The sequence below is a fragment of the Mustela nigripes genome, chromosome 12, assembly GCF_022355385.1.
Source record: "Mustela nigripes isolate SB6536 chromosome 12, MUSNIG.SB6536, whole genome shotgun sequence".
Lineage (NCBI taxonomy): Eukaryota > Metazoa > Chordata > Mammalia > Carnivora > Mustelidae > Mustela > Mustela nigripes.
Genome location: NC_081568.1, coordinates 64,088,901 through 64,110,889, shown reverse-complemented (window position 1 = coordinate 64,110,889; position 21,989 = coordinate 64,088,901). Strand labels below are relative to the sequence as shown.

At 53.0% G+C, this 21,989-nt stretch overlaps 1 protein-coding gene across 1 annotated transcript in view; it reads right to left on the bottom strand.

The window, feature by feature from the left end:
* Positions 1-31: 31 nt before the first annotated feature.
* The window catches only part of CDHR2 (cadherin related family member 2), a 35,771-nt gene continuing 13,813 nt past the window's right edge, over positions 32-21,989 (bottom strand). The window contains exons 4-33 of the mRNA XM_059417421.1: positions 20,893-21,032; positions 20,723-20,776; positions 19,431-19,520; positions 17,172-17,261; positions 16,408-16,533; positions 16,184-16,330; positions 15,826-15,901; positions 15,622-15,737; positions 15,269-15,502; positions 13,869-14,024; positions 13,625-13,786; positions 13,285-13,346; positions 12,769-13,012; positions 10,599-10,838; positions 8,732-8,801; positions 7,978-8,583; positions 7,297-7,368; positions 6,827-6,876; positions 5,305-5,456; positions 5,082-5,190; positions 4,902-4,990; positions 4,370-4,438; positions 4,186-4,263; positions 4,033-4,093; positions 3,825-3,949; positions 3,199-3,312; positions 3,037-3,117; positions 2,599-2,656; positions 2,413-2,481; positions 32-278 (exon numbers count right to left, since the gene is read on the bottom strand). Coding sequence (XP_059273404.1) covers positions 144-278; positions 2,413-2,481; positions 2,599-2,656; positions 3,037-3,117; positions 3,199-3,312; positions 3,825-3,949; positions 4,033-4,093; positions 4,186-4,263; positions 4,370-4,438; positions 4,902-4,990; positions 5,082-5,190; positions 5,305-5,456; positions 6,827-6,876; positions 7,297-7,368; positions 7,978-8,583; positions 8,732-8,801; positions 10,599-10,838; positions 12,769-13,012; positions 13,285-13,346; positions 13,625-13,786; positions 13,869-14,024; positions 15,269-15,502; positions 15,622-15,737; positions 15,826-15,901; positions 16,184-16,330; positions 16,408-16,533; positions 17,172-17,261; positions 19,431-19,520; positions 20,723-20,776; positions 20,893-21,032 — 3,875 coding nt within the window. The 3' untranslated portion in view covers positions 32-143. The remainder of the gene's footprint in view (positions 279-2,412; positions 2,482-2,598; positions 2,657-3,036; positions 3,118-3,198; positions 3,313-3,824; positions 3,950-4,032; positions 4,094-4,185; positions 4,264-4,369; positions 4,439-4,901; positions 4,991-5,081; positions 5,191-5,304; positions 5,457-6,826; positions 6,877-7,296; positions 7,369-7,977; positions 8,584-8,731; positions 8,802-10,598; positions 10,839-12,768; positions 13,013-13,284; positions 13,347-13,624; positions 13,787-13,868; positions 14,025-15,268; positions 15,503-15,621; positions 15,738-15,825; positions 15,902-16,183; positions 16,331-16,407; positions 16,534-17,171; positions 17,262-19,430; positions 19,521-20,722; positions 20,777-20,892; positions 21,033-21,989) is intronic.

Below are 21,989 nucleotides of genomic sequence, written 5' to 3'. Positions count from 1 at the left end.
GATTGCCTACAAGCAGAAAGGGACAGAGTAGCATGATATATTAATGTATTCAGAGAGGGGTAGGTGTGGTTTGGGGTGACAAGACTTCTTCCGACGTAGATCACCATGTGGGGCTCTGCAGCAAAGGTCCTGTGGCAGGGACATCACAGGTCTGTGGTGTCCAGGCCAGCATTGGTGAAGGACAGCTCCTGCTGTCCACCTCTGTCCGTCTTCCTTCCTGACAGCACCATGCCCAGAGGCTCTGTATCTAGCTCCATCGGACTGTGTAGGGCTTCCTTCTGTGGGGAGAAGGAGGGAAGGTATGAAGGGTAGAGAGGGGGTGATTTTCCCAGTCTGTAAGGGACTCTTCAACCCATGACAGATGGCTGCTTAACTGCACACCCACATGCTCTTCCTGGGGCCTGTTTCTTGGCTGTGTCCCAGAGGTGACCATGGTCACTAGTGGTGCAGATGGGCTCAGGTGAACAGGTGAAGGGGTGGGCCTGAGGGGGGAAGTCTCCTCTGGCCTTTGCCTGACCCACGGACACAGCAGGACTTCGGTGTTGTTCTCAGTCCTGAATAATAGCAGGCTCAGTGTCCTGTGCCAAGGAGTCAGTCCAATCCAGTTCCTGCCACCTGTACCCCAAGGCCAGCACTGTGCTGGGCGCAGCCCATGACCTGAAGTACCCACAGGGGACCCCTGAGGCAGGGATCCTGTACCCCACTTTACAGATGTGGAAACCGAGGCTCAGAGGGCTCTCATGGCCAGGAAGAGGCAGAGCAGGGTTTGGATCACTGGGTCTTGTTGGCCCTAAAGACTGTCCGTTGCTGCCCCTGGTTGAATCTGGCATCTCCCTATGCCACCCTCAAAGGGCCACATCACACCCAGGGTCCCACCTGCAGCTCATCACGGCACACTCTCATCTCCCTGCCTTTCCTCTTCCCCCTTCCCTTGCAACTTGCCCCAAACTCAAACCTCCTCACAAGGGCGCCCTCCTGTGAAGCCTCCCCCAGGCTCAGCTCCACCAACACAGAGACACCTCTGGGGGCAGAGCCCCTGCCACCATTCTCCCCAGGGCATTCCACGGGCTTTTTCTGGACTAGGGCTTTTCCAGTCCCTGATAAACGGGGAACATCCAAGGGGCCCCAGGAAGGACTAAACAGGGATCCCCTGAGTCCTCACCGTAGAGCCCCGGTGAGAGCCATTAGTGCAGTGCAGCCTAGGACAATTCAAACTGTCCTTGGAGACAGGAGACCTGATTTCTGGTCTGCCCTTGCCTTGCAAGCTTTCTGACCTCAGGCAGGTCAGCCCCCAGAGCCTTCTGGCCTTGGTTGCTTGTGAAGGTTGCATTAGATCACCTCTCAGGTCTCTCAGACCTTCCACACAAACATTTACGGAGGTTTGGGGTGAGTTAGGGCACCAAGAGATCCTCAGAAAAAGGTCCCACCTGTGTTCCTCACCCAGAGACCACAGTGCCCACCCACTGTTGAAGGAGAGACGTAGAGTCTGGGCAGCTTCTCTGAGTTATAAAAACCTCTGTCATCCTAGGACGGTCTTGACTCTTTTCTGGCTTTTGAAGGCTCTCAGTGGCCCAACCTCCCCTTCTCTAGACTCATCTCTCAGGCTCCCTGCCCCTCCCAGCCCACAAGCCCAGCCGCACCGGGAACCTCCAATGACACTCCCCTATAGGGGTCTGCCTTGGCCTCCACCAGGGGCCACCAACCTGGCCACGAGTTCTCACCCACAAGACTGTTCTCTTCTTCCTCTGTTCCCCCCAGAAATATTCACTGAAGTTTTGGCCCCAAACCATCTTCAACCAGAGATGAACCGTCCACCCCAATACCTTCAGTGCTGCCTGGCCACCCGGATTACCATCTGTGACCTCCATCTTTGGGGGCCCATTTGGTGGCCTCCATGCTACAGCCAGATCCCTGTGCAACAACCCCCCCCCCACGCCCCACCTGCTGATCTCCTCCCTGGTTCTCTATCCTGCACATTAGAACTTCAAGAGCTTTAACAACACACTCAAGCATGTTGGATCCCCACCCACTGAAACAGAATCTCAACGTGGCTGTGACACCACGTTGGCATTTCTAAAGAGTTTCCCATGCGATTCTAGTTAGCAGCCCAGGCTGTGCGAACTCTTGATCTAATTGAACCATCTCCCCTACTGAACAAATAACAGCACTGCTATTTATTTGAGCCTCCCTTCTCTCCTTTACTAGTCTATGTCCACCTCTGGATTTCTTCCCTGCACCCCGCCAGCTTTCATACAAAGGTATGAACAGAAGGAACCAGATTTTTTAGGTCTTGCTTCATACCAGGTGGTTTTCATACCTGCTCTAACTTCACTCTCAAAAAGCCCTGCATGTTTAGTGTTCCAATCTCCATTTACAGAAGAGAAAACTGAGAACCAGAGGGAAATCACCCACCTCAAGTCTCAGTGAACCAGTAGAAAAGCAAGGGTTGGGTCCCATCAAAGGCTCTGGGCTTCTCAGGGCCTGGTGTGGAGACATTCATGTCAGCAGCAGATCCTGCAGCTCTGTCCCGCACCCCACCCCTTCAGAGAAGGACCCCATGTCAAGAAGCCCCAGGCACCGGCTCATCCCCCAGCTTGCCTTGATTATCTCCTTGTCCTTTTCCAGGTCAACAGAGTTGTCATCCAGGGAATTGAGACTGTGGGAGAGATGATGGAGCTCAGTCAGTAGCCCCAGTCTTCCCTGTCCATGTCCAAGAACCACCATTGCCTCCACCATCATCACCACATGACCGTCTCCATCTCCACCACCATCACCTCCACCTCCACCATTACCATCACCTCTACTACCAACACCACCACACCACCAGCACCACCAGCACCTCCACCACCAACACCTCCACCATCGCCACCACCACCTCCGTCACCTCCACCACCATCACCTCCATCACCACCACCATCACCATCACCACCACCATCACCACCATCACCAACAACACCACCATCACCACCGCCGCCGCCGCCACCACCACCACCATCGCCATCACTGACCAGCATGGCTGTGAGGGTCTCTGCTCACCTCATGTGGTCTAGGTCACTGGAGGAGGATTGGGAATTGAAGTTCAGGTCCTTGGTGGGGAGGTCCAGCATAGGGTTGGCCCTGGAGAGAAGGCTTATTCAAGCAGTTGTGAACCTCAGACTCCCCATGGAGCTTCTTACCCACTCTCTGACCCCCGCTCACCGCTCAGTGGTGTACATGTTCGTCCCAGGGATGGCAGAGGCCAAGGGCATTACCCCTGCCGCTGTCTTTCGGGCCTCCTTAGCAGCCTTCACAGCCCGAAGCTTCCGGTGGTAGCTGTGGAGAGCCAGGGGCTGGGAGAGTCACTACTTTGCCTGCATGCCCACTGTGTGCCCAGTGCAGGTACTGAGAGTGTGGCTTCACAACAACCCTGGCAGGTCAGAGGGTTAGTACCATAATACCGAGGGCACAAGTGAGAGCCAGGGAAAGGAAAGGACTCATCAAGGGCTGGCCAGTGGCAAGTCCTGGAGTCAAATCCAGATGTGGCTGCTGGCCCCAAACATTGCAAAAGGAAAAAGAGGCAGCATTTATGAAAAGACTAGCATTTTCCTGCTTGCAGGATGCACGTTGCGTCCTTGTGCACCTTGAGGAATCTAGTGTTGTACTCATTCTACAAAGGAAACCGAGGCTCAGGGAGGGGAGTTGACCTATCTGAGTGATCACAACAGGTTTCAGGGGACTAAATACAGATATACTGGATGTCTAAAGCCAAGCTTTCTCTACCCACCAGATGTCTCAAAGGGTGGGAAACGTAGGGCTGGAGACACAGGGGCTGATGGGAGTAATACCTCTTCCGGATACACACGAGGGCCGTGGTCATGATCACGATGACCAACAGCAAAGCCACTCCCAATCCTGTGATGACACTGACGAGCAACTTTGGCAGGTCTGACTCCTGGCTCTCCTGGGAGCCCTGGAGAAGAGGTGGGAGGGAGGTTGTGGGTGGACCTTCCCCCTCCCTGCTCCCCTCATCATCTCCCCTGTGCTGACACTCACCAGTACCACCAGCCCCAGCTGCAGCAACTGCATCAGTGAGTCCTGGTCGTTCCGGATCATCCTAGCCACAGAGTCCCACTCAGACCCAAGGGATGTCGGCATCCCCCAGGGTTTTGCTCACCCTTCTGCCCACCCAAGGGGAGCCCCACTCACACACTCAGCTCATCAAGAGTCAGGGCTGTCCCGTTTGAGAAGACAAAATAGGCATCAAGGTAGGAACGGCCCCGGGCCCTGGAATGGGGCAGGGGTAAAGAGGAAACCGTCCAGAACCACCCAGCAGGCCCCTCATGCTGCTGCTTCTCATTTCACTCCAACCACTGAGCCTGTGGGCACTCACCGAGCTGTGGATTCCATGTCCTGAATGCTCACAACATAGACAGTAGTCCTGGTGGCCTGAGTGAGAACCCTGCAAAGGGGGCAGATGTCACTGAGGCATAGGGTAGGAGCCTTAGACCGGGTCTGTGGCCAGGACTCTGCCAGGGGAATTAGGAATTGTGTGAATTAGAAAGGGACACCTCCTCTGGACAGCTTCATTGGCTACTCAGGTAGCACCTCTGTGCAGATTAGACAGGGTAGCCCCTTCCTCTGGGGTTGGGCTTATGACTTAGTGAGCAGAATGCCCCTGTGCAGCACACAGCCTTCACAACCATACATGACGGTCCTATTTAGGCCTCTCTCTCCCCAGCCAACCCTATGCTTCTAGGAGCATTGAGAGAGGAAGTGCAGGTACAGGTACAGATCAAAGACAAGGACAAAATCAAGTGTAGGTCAGGGACAGGTTTGACCTACATTCTGTCCAGGTCTTGTCAGGGATCAGACTCTCGGGCCCTGTTCTTCCCCACAGCCCCCTATAGGTGTCCCAAACCTACGTGATAATCTTCTCCATGTTGGCGCCCACCTCCTCCTTGTTCATGGAGAACTGCAACCTGACACGATAACTTTGGTCCACAGTGAAGAGCTACAGGAGGAAGGAATGGGGAAGATGAAGCACAAGGGACCCAGGAGCTGGCAGAGGGTACCGGGGGCTAGAGGCAGGACCCAATACTCACATTCAGGGTGATTTTAGCTTCCTGAGCAGGACCCACTGAAGGTTTGTCCTGGGCCTGGACTGTTACTTGGTAGGTGCCTTGGAGAGTGGAATCAAGGTTGGTCACCAGCCTATTGAAGGTAGATGAGCATGGCTCAGTCTTGGAACCCAAACTGGAGTCTTCTGGAACTCACTGTCTTGAGGCCCCGTTGACTCCCGCCCATCCAGGGGCTGCCCACAGTTACTCAATGTTGCCAATGAACATGTCCGCCTCTAAGGTGGTAGTGACCCGGAAGTAACCCTGGAAAGGGGTCGTGGCCCCATCCTTGGCGATGAAATCCACTTGGAGGATAGAGAAGAGGATGGCCCCGTTATTCCCTGAGTCATTGTCTCTGGCCTGGGAGAAAGAATGGACAACACCTAGGGGCCAGGCCAGACAACCCTTCACCCACAGCAGAGGTGAAGGGCTTCACTCTGACTGATGAACACTGAGCCATTGGCCAGCACAGAGAACCAGCAGGTGAGATGGCCTGGGCTGGTCCCAGTATTTCTATCAGCCTCCTCCAGGCCACCCCAACTAAGCAAACACCTTAAACAGTTGGCTTGCTCTGCAAATCCAGGTTTGGACAAGTCCCTGCTTCTGGCCCTCTAACTCAACAGGTTGCTGTCCAAAGTCTGTCCCATGTGGAAATCCTGTCCTGCTTTGCCCCAACCCAAAGCCACACACACACACACACACACACACACACACACACACATTTCCTGAACACCTACTATGTGCACCTTCCCTTAAATCCCTCATTTCAGTGTTCACTGACATGAATACAAATTCCCTTAGCAGACCATGAAATAATTGGAGCGCGGGGGCCCCACAAATGTTCTTATTCATTCTAGTGCCTTTTAGAGATACGTAGAGCCAACACATAGACCTGTGAGTCTACTGTTCAGAATGAGACCAAAGCTGGTGTTTAAGTTAAAAAAAAAAAGTCAATTTAAAGAAAAGGGCTCCAGGCTACGGCCACTCATGACATTGGAATGTAATGAAAGATTGGAAGACTCTTTAGGGCTTGAAAGAAACTGGAGAGAGAATTACTATCCCTATTTTATAGAGGAAACTGTGGTGAGGACTCAGCTTGAAGCGGGGAATGCTGGCCTCTTTCCACAGCAAAGTGGGGGTACACACATATCACCCAACCTCTTCATCCCCACACATCACTGCCAGGAACTGCCAGCTTCTTCCAGGAGGGAAACTGAGCCCCAGAAAGGCAGCTCCCCAAGTCAGTTAAAGGGCCCACCAGAGCCCCAGTTCCTGGCCTGTGTGGGAGGCCTCGCTCGCCCATGTAACACACCCAGCACCCTCTAACAAACATACTCACATCCCACATCCCTTGTATAAAAATACACAGAAGTATTTTTATAATTTCACTCTGGAAATTATTTATCTGCAAGGAACTCATTTAATTTACAGCTGTTATGATTTGTCTGTATGACTCAAGAATTGTGGCATAGTGAAAAAAAATCTAGCCTGCAAATAGTTTTTATGATCATGAAATTTTTATGACAACAAAACGATAATTAATGGAGTTTAAATCCTACCAATTAGGCAAGTGCTCATCTCCATTCTGGGGTTTTCTTTTGATATGTTGGAGCCAATAAATGTCCTTTCTTGTGTTAAAACAGTCTGGGGGCGGCCAGAAGGCCTGAAGGCCTTAGTCCTGTGTCTCCTGGGGCTAATGTGATGGACAGAGGCAGGAATCGAGGGCTTACCTGGACAGAAGCCACCTGCTGGTTGGGGACCACAAGTTCTGGGATGATAACTACAAGTGTGAATGAGAAAGAGTCAGTAGGGTCAGGGCCAGTGCCCACCCAGCTGAGGGCTGATCCTAAGTCCAGCTCAGGACACAATCCTCCTCCAAATCTTTCTTCAACCTCTCTATCATCAAAATCCCCATTACAACAGCCTCTGTGCCATCAAATTAGCAACCCATCCACCTCTCATTGTGCAGATGAGGAAACTGAGGCCCAGAGGGGAGGGCCTGGCCCGGGGTCCGATATTATGAGTTGGGGCAGAGCTGGGCTGAAAACTCAGATCTCCCCACTTGTTGAAACTTTGGGGGAGAGGTGGGATTGGAGGCCTTCCTTTCTCTCCACGGGCCAACCTGGGGTCGGAAGAGGGCCTATGGGAGCTGCCCGAAGGAAATCCTGGCAGAGTATGGAGGGAAAGGCTGGCCGCTTACCGAAAGTCTTATTTTCAGGCAGAAAATAGGGGGCGTTGTCATTCATGTCCTCGATGGTGATGGCAAGACTTCCTACAGGAATAAGTTTGGCTGGTTCTGGCCTCTGGGTCAAGGCCTGACCCAGAAGGCCTGGGCCTCAGCCATGCTTTCTGCTGCCTCCCTCCCACGCATCTCCCATACACACCCCCTCCCCTGCTCCTGCCCAGGGATGCCCACTCAGTTTCCTCTGGCCTTTGTGGCAGGAAGTATCCTCCCCATACTTCAGAGAGGGGAGCACTTGTCCAAGGTCATCCGGCAAGGACTGAGCCCGGCCGGGGAATGTCCCACCTCTTACTCGTTAGCTGTGTAAGCTAGGTTACTGGCACTGTGTGCCTCAGTTTCCTCATCTGTAAAATTGAACAGGGTCACCTAGCCTACCAGTAGTGTGGGAAGGACACACAGGAGGACTTTTATGGTGCCTGGCACAGCTCTCAGGGTCAGGACTGTCTCGGAGTAGGCTAGCTGTTAGTGCAGTTCCTCTAGCAACCACAGTCAGAGGTGGGCTATGAGCACGGTGACAGCTGCCCTCCCCTTCACCCTGCCTCACAAGTGGCTCTGGGCCAGGCACCATGCTAAATGCTTTACATGTGTCCTGGCCCCTGTGCAGCAGCCTCCTGGGCCCTGCAGACTGGGCCACCTCACCGTTGTCACTGTGGGCCAGGAAGCGGGGGTCCGTGGTGATGTCCCAGGCCCGCACAACCAGCGTGACCAGGTCACAGGACTCATAGTCGATGGCCTCACTCTGACTGATGAACACTGAGCCATTGGCCAGCACGGAGAACCAGCCACGGCACAGGCTGCCCATGTTGACCCCGGCCTTGGTACAGACGACGTTCACAAGTTGTATCTCCAGCTGGGACAAGGTATCCACGTCCCAGGCCACCACCTGGGCCACCAGGCCATGCTGTGAGCCATTCTCAGAGACCCGGATGCCCTGGAGGGAGGCTGGGTCCAGAGTGGGGGGCTCATCGTTCACGTCCTCCACGGCCACAGAGACTCCTGCTGTGGCCTCTCTCCCGTGGGGGTCTGGGTTCTCAGCACTCACAGTCAGATTGTAGGAGGCCTGTGTCTCATAGTCCAGGCTCACATCTGAGGGCAGCCAGAGGCGGCCCTCAGCCCACCCGGACCCCAGCACCAAGCCACGCAGCACGAAGTTGTTGGCGCCGCTCCCCGACAGGAGGAAGCTGATGCGGTTGTTAGCTTCCGTCTGATCCGCGTCCCAGGCAGTCACCACACCCACCAGCTCGCCTGTGGAGGAGGGCAGACTGCACAGGGACCCCGGGTGCAGCCACCGGAGGCTTCCCCTGCCCTCGCCTCCCTCAAGTGCCCCCGGGAGGGATTCAACACCTCGCCTGGCCCCTGCCCCAGTGCCCGGCCTGACCCAGAGAGGACTTACCTTGGTCCCTCTCCTTCACTGAGAAGGAGTAGACGGACTGGTTGAAGATGGGCAGGTTGTCATTAATGTCCTGCAGGCAAAGGAAATTCTGAGCACATGAACCTTAGGAGTCCCCACGGTTCAGTCTCCCCAGAGCCAGTCTGAGAAGCTCGTGTTTCCTCTGACCCAAGGCACAGACTCTCTGTCAGCATCTCCGCACTTCACCAGTGAGAAAAGTGCCTCTGAGAGGACAGAACCAGGCCAGGGCGCACACCTGGAGCTCACAGGCACAGCCTGCACCACCCCTGTGGGGTGGCCCCACTCCTCCCTGCTTCTCTGACCACGACTCAGAGCCATCTCAGACTCTGCTTTCCAGAAGGGGAGTTGAGCTCCTATTGGCGTCCCCGTCTGGCCCAGCCAGACAGTGTCAGTCTCTGTAGGTGTAGGTGGCCAGGGCCGGAGAGGGTAGGCAAGAATGGAAGACAGTGGGTGTCTAAGGCCAGGACCAGGCCTGAGCCTTGGCAGGCTCCTGGAGTTCAGCTCTGCCTGAGCACAGAGCAAGGGTCCTGGGGTCAGCTGAGCTCAGGAAGGATAGGCAAAAAGAGGGGACAAGGGAAAGCCTGGGCCATGGGCCTTTGTGGAAACAGTGAGACCAACAGAATAAATCCAAGACATGGTGAGTCAAGCTGGGCCAGACGGGGACATCCCAACCCAGTGACACACAGGGGTGCCCTGTGGGGTGGTGCAGGCTGTGCACTCCACAGGCCTAGGGGGCACCATCCACATCATAGACATTGGAGAGGCACACATTTGTTACAACACTTCTTTAGAGGAAGGTGCCCTGGGAGCTGGTGGCAGCCTAAGAACCAGACAGATCGGGTTCAAAACCCCATTCTGTGGCTCTAGGCAAGACTCTCACCCTCCGTGCCTCAGCTTCTTGGTCAATAAAATGGTATTCACCATCTCTATCTTGCAGGGCCAGGTATGCAGTAAACCCTGTAAATGCTGATTTTTCACCCCTTCTCTTTGCCTGTGAATGGTGGTGAGGCGATAGGAGAGTTTCAGTAGAACTTCGTGAATTATAGCTAGAACCAAGAGTAAATAGTTCCTGCTTCATCTGTGGGAGAAACGTTCCAAGACTCCCCAGCAGATGCCTGGAACCTGGTACTGAGCCCTATACGCGCTATTTTTTTTTTTTCCCTGAGCAAACATACCCGTGATAAAGTTTAATTTATAAATTAGGCATAGGAAGAGATCAACAATAACTAATACTAAATAGAACAATGGTAACGATATACTGTGATAGCAGTCAGTGTCAATGTGGTCTCTCTCTCTCCTCTCTCAAAATATGTGATTGTCCTGCACTCATCCTACTTGTCATGCTGATGTGAGATGATGACATGCCCCCATACATGAAGAGAGGTGGACCACATGGGTGTTGTGACGTCACTAGGCTCCCGACCTTGTGATGACCTGATACATCATAAGGGGGATCATCTGTTCCCAGAACTCTGTTGACCGCAAGTGACCCAAACTGGGGAGAGTAAAACCATGGAATTAGGGGGCAAATGGAAACACTGAGGACCTCCCCTGGGTCCGGCACTCTGCAAAGCACCTTCCACTCGTTAACTCACTTTCTGGCATTTTTGTCACCATTTTACAGATGAGGAACTTGAGGACACAGAGAGGCTGAGTGGTTGCCTAAAGCCCCACAACAGAGCCAGAATCTTAACCCAAGAGGCCTGCTTCCAGAACTCTCTTGCCCACCCTACCACAAAGGGCAGAAATGTGACTCCAGCTGGAGGTGTGGGGGTGCCGGGCACCTGTTGGGAGCTCCCTAACACGGGGCCCATCCTGGCATCCTGCCCACAGCTGAGCCAGGCCTCACCTCCACGTTAATGGTGACGTTGACTTCAGTGCTGAGGACCGGCTTGCCGCAGTCAGACACAAGCACGGTCAGCACGATCCGGCCCCCCAGGGCAGGTTCAATGGCCTCTCGGTCCAGGGGCCCCAGGTTCCTGAGGATCCCTTTATCGGGGTCTACCGAGAAGTTATGGCTGTAGGCGCCGGGCAGCAGGCTGAAATGCAGACGGCTGTTGTTGTTGTCGGGCTGGTCATCGTCCCGAGCCTATGCGAGAACCAGCATCCAGCATCAGTTATTGGGGCTTCCCAGCTCCCCAGCGCCTCCCCTGCAGCCTGGCCTTCCCCTCCAGCACCGGCCCACAAGGACAGTAACCAGGCCTAAAGCCGGTGGGACACAGGCTCATCTCTCGGCCTCAGTGTCCCATCAAGGAGAGTCACATCAACAGCTTGCAGGATTCTGAGGTATTCAGCCCTGAGCTTGTTCCTCGATCCCACAGACATTTACTGCACACTCCCAGGTGTCCGGCCCCGTTCTAGACACTAGAGCCGTGATCAAGACAGTGCCCGTAGGGAGCTGAGGTCCTAGTAGACAGCAGGCGTGGGGCAGCATATCATAGATACTCAAAAGTCAAAAGCAAACAAGTGTAAACGGGGTGAAGTCCAACAAGATTCTGATTTTCCCACAACGACTACTTTAGTGCTGTAAAACAGCTGATTGATTCTTCACCCAACTCCTGTGTGTGTGTGTGTGTTCTTGTCCTGACAGCGTCCTGAACGTGTGCTTGGTTTGCCTTTGGCGTGACCCAGCATGAAGACTACAGCAGGTTCCATCATGCTCCCGGGCCTTTGCATAAGCCTTCCCCTCTATGCCTCTCTGCCTGACTCCGGGCCAGGCTGGTGATTCCCCTGGGCCTCCACTTCCCCTGAGCTATCTTCAGCACAACACAAGTGACACCCTTGGGTGACTCTCCAGCGCTCTTCCCCTAACTGAGAGTCCTGTGTGGCGGGCATTATGGTGGATTCGTCTCAGAGGACAGGGACCCAGCAGAGAGCCTAGTGCATAGCAGGTTCTTCGGCAAACGTGGCTTTGAATCCGGAGCTGGGCTACTCTGACTTGGAATCTAGTCTTTTCCCTCCCCCATTCTTTCATCTCAGATCCTTTGGGATGTTGTTTATTAAATGCCTCCCCTACAGACAGCCAGAGATGATTTTTCCAGTAGCCTGATCCTGTCTTTTCCCCTCTTAGCACTTTGAATTCAGGCCAGTTAATTCACCAAGCTCGTCTCAGGGCTCCTATTAGTTACAGCGGCAGATCTGAAATGCTCCTGCCCCAAGGAACCCACAGACCAGAGGAGCAAGAAGCAAAGGCCCAGGTTTCCCTGGCAGAAAGTTCTGTGCTCTGGTTTCAGGGCTGCCACCTATTGGCTATGCCACCCAAAAAAGTCGCTGAACTTCTCTGAGCCTCAGGGTTCCCCTTCTGTGACCTGGGGACCATCAGAGCACCTACTTCCCACGTCAATCAAGACACCAGAGATGGGAATGTGCTCTGGAAACCTCACAGCTCCAGGAGTGGGAGAGCGCTCTGTGGCCACATGATTGTCATTCTGAGCACTTGGTTTCTTTCCCACTTCTTCCAAGGCCCCCTTTTCAGATGACTCTGGGAGACACGTGTCTCTGATATGTCTTTGGAGCCAACCGTGGGTTTTTAATCTCATAGACTCTGCGAACCTGGCCGCTGTTATTTCCCTTTTTGCACTGGCCATCAGAAAGCTCAGAACTGAATGTTCAGCTGCCCTCCTGGCAGTAGCATGGTTCTCTGTTCTAACTTTACTTTTGTGCCCATTAGCAACACCACTCTCATTTTCTCTTTTTCCTTATTTCTCCAATTTTTTTTACCTGAATTTTTAATCAAAGTCACCTCAAATCCTTTCTGGAATGAGAGAGGGGCTGGAATTAAAGGGGCTAATATATTTTTGAGTGCATGCTCTGTGCTGGGCTTTGTGCTGAACACTTTACACATATTATCTCATGGATCCCCAGTGACCCTGGGAACAAGGACCATGATTGTCCTCATTTTCCAAAGAGGAGACAGAGGCCCGGGAGATGGATTAACTTTCTCAGGAACCACAGAGGAGAGCCCAGATTCCAACCCAGGGCCGCCATGATCACAGAGCCCGTCCCTGTCCTATCCACACCTGGATGGTCACAAAGACGTCGCCCTCCTCCTCCTGCACAAAGATGTTGTAGGAGCCGCTGACCACAGGCCTGTTGTCGTTGATGTCCAGCAGGACAATGTGCAGCGTAGTGGAGGCTGACAAGTTCCCACCGTCCGTGGCCTGCAACGTCAGGTAGTACTCGGCCTGCTTCTCTCGGTCCAACGCCTCACCGTTCCTCACTGTCACTGTGCCTGAGCCCTGGTCCACCTCAAAGATGTCTGCCCTGTGCAGCGTGGCCAGAGGGAGGCAACAAAAATACAAGATGCCCACTTGAGTTAGAATCGCAGATAAACTGTCAAAAATATTGAAGTATGTCCCCTGCGATATTTGCCATCCACTTATACTAAACAGATTATCTGTTGTTTATCTGAAATTGAAATGGAACTGGGTGTCCTAGAGTTTGCCTGCACCCTAGCCCCATAGCAAGGCAGCGAGGCAGGCCCGGGCCCCGCTCATCTGCCTGCTGCCCCCCCTCCGCCCACCCTGAGACCTTACCCGTTCCCTGGAAGCAGGCTGTAGGTGATGCGGCCCCCCTCTCCTGTGTCAGGGTCAAAGGCCTGTGGGGCAGAGAGTTAGACAATGGGACATGGTTTGGAAATGATGGTACTCGCTGCCAGCCAAGCGCTCGAAGGGGACAGGACTGTACTGCTTCCTGTCACAAAGGGAGAACGCCTGACACACTCTGATTCACAAATAGACACCCCCCACACACACGTGTGCATGCTGGCTCGAGCCTGAGGACATCAGATGATAGACATGGGCAGGGTCACGGTCCCCAGGTCCGTGTTTCTTCGTGTCTCACCAAGGCCAGCCCCACAGGGTCATCCTCACTCACATGAATGCTGTCGGTGACCACAGTGCCGTCTGCACTGTGCTCCCAGATACTGAGGTTGTAAAAGCTGTAGGGGAATGTGGGCCGGTGGTCATTAATGTCTCTAAGGTGGATGGTCACCAGGGCGATGGAGGCGTTCCCACTGACTGAGTCAGTAGCCACGACCTGAGGATAGAGGAAGAATCAGCAGTGTGGGGACCAGAGGGCCCATGGGCTGAGCTCCCTGCTGGCCCAGAACACCCCTCACCTGCACCAGCATCACCGTCTTATCCTCATAGTCCACCAGCTCGGGGGCTCTCACCAACACCTGCACGTCCGTGGAGCCTGCTGCCCGATCTGGGGAGACGCTGAAAGCTTCAGCATCAGGTCCCCCCACAGATAGCAGGAAGGTGCCATTGTTGCCCTGTGGAGATGGGTTTAAGGTATAGTAGAGACCCCAACCCCTGCAATGCACCACCCTGCCCCTTGCCCCTAATCCTGGCTGTAGGTGCGTATGTCAGGAGGCCCTGCCTCTGAAGTCCCATGAGGGGAGGCTCTCAAGAGACTGCGGCAAGAGGAACCTGGGGAAGCGGGGCTGCTCACTGTTCCCTGCAAAGGTGGGCTCGTTAGAAGACGTCTGCAGGTGACTGGGATCCTGGTTTGGGCTGGAAAGACAGAGCCTGGACACATTCCCCTCACTCCCAGAAGACATTCCTGGGTCTTCTTTACCAACCCCCACTCAACACAGTCGGCCACCATACCAACACCAACCACCAGCAACATCCAAAGTCACCCCATTACCCACATCACCCTCCATTCCACACCCTTTCCACTCCACTCAACGCCAACCACCAACTCAACACACCTACCCATCTACCACCACCCGACACCTCCTCCACCCACATACTGTACCAACTCAATATCACCAAATACTACCAAACATTGTCTATAGGTAGTCATTGTTCAATACCACCCAGACTGCCCACCACTCAGTATCAATGTCCACTTAAGAATACACCTCCAGGGGCGCCTGGGTGGCTCAGTGGGTTAAAGCCTCTGCCTTCAGCTCAGGTCATGTTCCCAGGATCCTGGGATCGAGCCGAGCCCCACATCGGGCTCTCTGCTCAGCAGGGAGCCTGCTTCCTCCTCTCTCTCTCTCTCTCTCTGCCAGCCTCCCTGCCTACTTGTGATCTCTGTCTGTCAAATAAATAAATAAAATCTTAAAAAAAATAAAAATAAAACTAAAAAATAAAAAGAATACACCTCCAACTTCATACCCACTTAGGCTACTTTATGCTCAACACTGCCACATCCCTCAACATCCCTCAACTTCACCAAGCACCCATCACCACCCTCTCCTCGACGCCACTCAACATTACCTAGCAAAATATCAACCCCCACTCAGTGTTGTCTTTCTGCTTACCAGCACCTAGCACCGCCCTGAGCACAAAACTACACATCGGTGTAACATCACCCAACATTTCCAAATGTCACCGAACAACTTCGATTTTCCACCGCCGCTCATGACCATTACCACCATCCCCCACCGTCCGCTCCCTCCCCACTTCGCATCTGGGTACCTTGTTCTATGGGTCACTCCCCACCATCTCCCCTAGCCATCTCCCACCATGACCCTCACCCAGCCACCCCTTGCCTGGGCGCCCCTACCTTGTCTGGGTCGTAGACCACCATGGTGAGGCTGTCGATGGGGATGCGGGTGGAGGCATGCTCATCCACGTAGCCGGTGAAGTTGACTTGGGCCTCTTGGGGGGAGAAGGTGCAGGCCGGGAGGCTGCAGTTGTAGAACTCAGGTTTGTGGTCATTGACATCTGTCACCATCAGCGTGACCCATGTGCTCACCTTGGCATTTTGTCCATAGATGTTGGGGTGCATCTCGGTGGCCTGGGACCCAAGCAGAAGCCAGAAAGCAGAGGTCAGAGAACCAAGGCTCAGAGAGAACAGAGATCAAAGGTCAGAAGTTGAAGTTCGGGTACAAAAGAAGCAGTGGACCCCTCACTCACCGTGACCTGCACCTTCACCTCCTCATCCTCCTCCAGCAGCTGCTCACGGTCCAGGGAACCGGTGACCCTGATCACCCCATCCGGCCCGATGTCAAACCAGCCGGGCATTGTGGAGTCTGGAGAGAGGCAGTGGGAGCTGCTGCTTCCAGTAGCTCTGACAGAGCTCCCATCCCTTCCTCCACCTGGGGACACCCCCATTCTCACTGGAAATGCTGTAGGTCACCGGGTCATTAATGCCTTTGTCACTATCCACAGCCTCTACCTTCAGCACCGATTCTCCCTGTGCAGAGAACCAGCTGAATAAGAGTCCCAGGCCCTTTTTCTGCCTCTTTTTTTTTTTAAGATTTTATTTATTTATTTGACAGACAGAGATCACAAGTAGGCAGAGAGAGAGGAAGAAGCAGGCTCCCCGCTGAGCAGAGGGCCTAATGTGGGATTTGATTCCAGGACCCTGAGATCATGACCCGAGCCGAAGGCAGAGGCTTAACCCACTGAGCCACCCAGGCGCCCCCTTTCCCTGCCTCTTGTGTCCACCCAGACCCCCCCAGGTCCTCCGGCACACCTGGGGTGCATTCTCAGCCACAGAGGCTGAGTAAATCTCCCTGACAAACTGGGGGTCCAGGTCTGGCTCATCGACCACAGAGATGAACAGGAAGACATGTGAAGAGTTGCGGATGATGAAGGTGTTGTTGTATATGCCACCTGAGTCCTGTGGGGAAACAGGTCTCCGTAAGGCCAGGCCTCAGGTTGTGGGGCCCCTCCATCTGCTCCTCCACCCCCACTCACAGAGGCCTTCAGCTCCAACTGATAGAAGGCACTCTTGTTGTTGTAGCTGAGGCTGCCGTTGAGGATGATGGAGCCATTGGGTAAGATCTTGAAGAGGTGCTGGCTCTCCTCAGTGCTAGGGATGACCTAGGGCAGAGCACAGTCAAGCCAGAACCTCTTTCAGACAGACTGGGACTTGAACCCTAGCTCTGCTATTGATCAGCCCTGCCACCCTCACCAGGTCACATAACCTCTCTGAGCCTCAGTTTCCACCTCTGGGAAATGAGCTCAGATATGTCAGCAGCCGGTTGAGAGGAAAGTCAAATGGGGTAATGAATGTGCTAGGCTCATCATAGGCACTTGGGAGACAGGAGCTATAGCTAGCAAATATAGCTAGCAAACTTGTCTTCAGGAGAACTGGGGTCACAGCCCCCGCTGTCTGTGTGACCTTGGACAAGACACTGTACTTCTCAGTTTCCTCTTCTGTGTATCAGACACCTGGTGATGTCACATGAACCCAACAGGGATGCAGACAGTGCCCCAGGCAAAAGGGTGGGGAAGAAGGGAAGAAGGGCCCTGTCCACAGAAGGGACCCTTAGGTAGCTTGGCCAAGTGAAGTTCAGAGGGGGCCAGCAAAAGGTTTGGAAGCCGGGGCTGGGCCACCACTAAGACCCTGTCCTCACCCCAACACTCAAGGTTCCTGTAGGCTGTGTGTGACATGCTGCCCTCTGGTGGCCATGAGAGGCAGTGGGGCCCATATTCCCACAGGACTGGCCCATGCTCACCTTCTCTATGGAGTACACCACCACTCCTGCAGACCCCGTGTCTGGGTCCTTGGCCAGCACAGAGAATACCAGGGAGCCGACTGGCAGGGTCTGTAATGAGGAATTCCAATCCATCCCCTCCATGACCGAGCACTCATGTCCACCCCTCGAGCTTGTGTCCCCAGTTGTACCATAGACATAACACCTTCTAGAGCCTGAAACCCAGTGTTCCCCTTTCTTTCCCACCTGGGCTGGGCCTCTGGAGACAGTTTGGGGGAGAGAGGGCAGGGAACAGAGTACAGCCATTCCAGAACCAAGGATGTGCCACTGCCCAGCTCTTCCTGTGGGCTTTCTACAGCCTACAGCAGTACATTCCAGACAGCACTCTGCAGAGCTGGAAGGTTCTCTGGGGAAGCCTTTGCCCCCTGTGACCTGTCCACACTTTCAGTATTTCTACACAGTGGCCAACGTGATCTTTGAAAATCCTGAATCAGACCACATTACTCTTGTGCTAACCCCCCCGCAATGGTTCCCCAGAATGCACTCCACCCTGCTTCTATAGCCCTTTGAGGTCTAGGCCACTGGCTAATTCTCTGAGCTCACCTTCTCCTCACCTTCTACCCTCCATTCACACCAGTTTCCTGGCTATGCCTAGAACACTCCAAATTCATTCCCAGCTTGGAGCCATTGAATCTGCTGTTCCCCTGCCTGGAACATTCTTCCCCTGGAGCATCCCACAGCTGGCGCCTTCTTGCCATGTAGGTCTCTGTTCAGATGTCACCTACTCAGAAAAGCCTTTCCTGGTCGCTCAACCTGAGCCAGCCCCCTTCCATGTCACTTTCTTTCATTTTACCCTGTTTTATGCTCCTCGTGGAGCTTAATGCCACCTGAAATAATCCTGCTTATTTATTTATTTATTTTTAAAATTTTATTTATTTATTTGACAGAGAGAGATCACAAGTAGACAGAGAGGCAGGCAGAGAGAGAGAGGGAAGCAGGCTCCCTGCTGAGCAGAGAGCCAGATGCGGGACTCGATCCTAGGACCCTGAGATCATGACCTGAGCCGAAGGCAGTGGCTTAACCCACTGAGCCACCCAGCCACCCTAATCCTGCTTATTTAATGTTTCATTGATTATTGTCGATATTCTTCATTAGAATGCAAGCTACTGAGGGTGGTAAGACTAGGTCTGCCTTATTTACCGGGTAGTCTCAGCACCAAGGACAGTGCCTGGTATCCAGTGGGTGCTCCATCAAAGTCTGTCAAATGGCTGCCTGGACCTCACTGGTCTTATGCCTGACCTAGTGTGGGGCCCCACACCTCATACATCTTCAAAGCCATATGGTTATGAAGATCCAGGAGTGGTGTTGTGATTGCTGCTCAGGGACCACTGGGGAACCTCTTCCCCATGCAGGTGGTTCTAGTGGGCTTGCCCTCCCCTGCTAGGTGGGGGTGCCTCATGATGTAGACCTGGCCAAACAGAGTATTCTGAACCCCTAGGTTGATAGGCACATGACCCCAAATGGGCCAATGATAGTCAATCCTGGAGTTTTGGCCAGGACAATGGAGAAAGAGACAGTCTGTGTCCAACTTGCAAAGAGCGGAGCTGCTCTCTTATCACCACAAGAGAGAATGGCCCTCTTACCCAAGGATGGAGGCAACAAGATAAGCAGAGCTGAGAAGTAGAGAGAAATCTCTTCTTTTTTTTTCCCCCTTTTTTCTTTTTTTTAAAGATTTTATTTATTTATTTGACAGACAGAGATCACAAGTAGGCAGAGAGGCAGGCAGAGAGAGAGGGGAAGCAGGCTCCCTGCTTAGCAGAGAACCTGACGTGGGACTCGATCCCAGGACCCTGGGATCATGACCTGAGCTGAAGGCAGAGGCTTAACCCACTGAGCCACCCAGGTGCCCCGAGAAATCTCTTCTTGCTGGCATGGCTTGAGTACCTGGATTCATCATGCTTGAAGTTAGTATACCTCTAAATTTTTCAGATACATGAAAAAATAAATTCTCTTTGTTTTTCAAAAAAATTTGCTTTCATAACTGGAATCATTCTCATCCAGTCTTGTTGTTTGTAACATGTTGCTGTAAGTATTCCCTGGGGTTACATTCCCCTGAATTTGGTTCCTGCAGCTACCCCTTTTGAGGGGTGCTTTTCCCCGATCCTGGACCCCCCTGCTGGCTGTCTCTGGTCCTTTGCACCCTGAGAAGAGCTTCTGGGAAGCCTGCATCACACACACACACACACACACACACACACACCCCTCTAGGGCAGATGTTACCTCATTGATGCTGGTGGAGAAGCCAGTATTCTGGAAAACAGGAGCATTGTCATTTCTATCCTCCACAATCACCTGCATTGGCCTCTGCACCTGCAGGTGAGAAACCTCAAGTGAGCCTGGAAAATGCAAGAGCTTGAGAAGACAAAAGGAGTGTCTGGCTGAGACTGCAAGTTGGCTTCGTTTCTCAAGCACTTTGGCAATAGTTGGGGTACTCTCGTTTTTGATACAATTTCAAACACCAGAATATATACACAAAACTCCCAAAACTCTTCACCCAGATTTAGCCATTGTTTGATCTCTCTCTCCACATGTTTACAGAACCATTTCAGAGGAAGTTGCAGACATAATTAGGTCATTTTGAAAAAATCTGCAATGTGTCTGTTCTTCTACAGGAATGTTCATTTCAGATGTGTTTGCCATAGTTTTAAGCTGCGGACAACCTAAGTGTCTGTCCAAGGAGACCAGCTAAAGCATCATGGTATGTCCCCAAATGGAAAATAGTACAAGAAACGGGCAGCTCATGAGGAGACACGGCAGAGCTCCAAAGCTGATTGTTGAATTGGACAGGGCAGTTCAAGATACTATGTTCAGTAGGATCCCATCTGGGTTTCAAGAAATGCACCAAAACTACAATCTTTCTTCCAGGGATGCATATATATGTAAATGCATAGTGAGGGGTGTGGCAGAACTGTGACTGGACGTTTTGGCTGGGAGCGGGCTGGAAAGGGTCTACCCAGGGGACTCAAGCTTGAGCTGCAGCTTTTGAGATGTTTACAAAGAGAATATATTCATGAATGTCCAAGTCATTAAAATGATTTTTCTTAATGGACAGGGCTTGGGGAGTGTATTTTAAAGACAAAATCCTCAACTTTCACAGATGTAAGGTACAGTGGTGTCAGTGTGTCATTTAGAAATCTGAGTGCTGACACCAACACGTTTAGCCCAGAGAGTTGAAAGTACTGCCTTGGAAGAGCTAAGAGAGGGAGGTATTTAGCACTTGTTTTTTATTAATATTTGTATTAACATAAATTAATACAATTAAACTTATGATGTAGGTGAGATCTTTATGTAACTAAAGTAAATTAATAATAATGTTAATATCTTGGTAATATTGTGTGGCCCAAAATGGATGAGTATAATTTAGATGAAAATAAACATTGAATTCAGTTTTTGTTAACTAGGGCCCTCTCTGCTTGCTTGAGGTAGCGGATGCAGGCCGGAGGGGCCTCTAGTGCCCTGCTCTCCGATTCCAGGGCCACCTCCCCTCCCCTCCCCACTTCCAACTAACTCACTGGCTTGTTGTGATGGTCGGTCACGGAGATGATGATGTGGAGCAAGTAGGCGGTCTGCAGCAGGTTGGGAGAAGAGATCCCAGGTGAGCCTCTGCTCAGGGTGAGGGCACAGGGAGGGCCCCCACCTCCCCATGCCCCTCCTGGGGTCTTCCAAGGCTGCTGCCGTTTACCTCATAGTCCAGAGGGTTAGCCAGCTTCACTTCCCCGGTGGTCGGAGTGACAGAGAAGACGGAGGCATCTGGGCCACTAATCCCATAGGTCAGTGTATCATTGTCCTGGTCCTGAGCGACCAACCAGAAGGCCTCGGCACCTGGAGGTGGGACAGGGAATGCCCACAGTCCATGGTCACCTCTTTCAGCACTGGCCTGGCTGAGCTGGGCTAGGGGGCCTGTCTTCTCTGTGTGCAGAAATCTGGGACCTCCCAGCCACCAGGGCTCTGGCCATGGTGGCCATAAACGTCAGGTTTGATTTTGTTGCTTGGCACCTGCACAATGGCTTTGATAACAACATGCTGATTTCCTCCAGGGGATGACCCCTTCTGCCCTGGACATGGCAGGGTGGGCTGCGATCCAGGCATCACCCTTTCTCCTGGCCCTGGAATTCCCTGCCTGGCATTTTTTGAGAGGAGACCAAAGACACCTGGAGGGGAAGTGTCTGGCGTGCAGCTGCTGGGGACATCCTTGGACAGGGGACTCCTGAAGTCCCTCTGGGGGTGCCTGGGTCACCTCAAAGCCCTCCCTTCACCCAGAGAGCTTGCTCAGAGCCTGCCAGAAACACCACTTGGTCCGGTGAGCATCTACTGCTAGCCAGGGGCCCCCATTCTTTCACTGTGCCCCAGAGGGCATGTCCCTGGGCAAGGCAGGGGCTTGGAGATATCGGGGGACTCGAAGATCCCAAGGCCATCGACTCTCCAATCTCAAAGAAACTTTTACAGATTCATCCAGCCCTGCTCCAAGACCTTACCTCCATTAATCCACCCAGCCTCTGCTCTGCCACCAAGAAACGTTACGCTCTTCTCAGCCACCTCCTTCCATTGTCAGACAACTGTCCCTTAGCAAGGGCTTTCTCCATTTCCCCAAAGTGTGTTTCCCTGTAAGTCCCAGCTGTGGGAACCCAAAGGCCTCATCTGTTCTGTCCATGAGGTATGGAACCCAGGGCCTATGAGACTTTTAGGAGACCTACAAGAATGTTTCATTTCTATCATAAAATATAATTTTAATATAGAGTCAGGGACCCATAAAGTTCAAAAGTGCCACAACAAATTCCA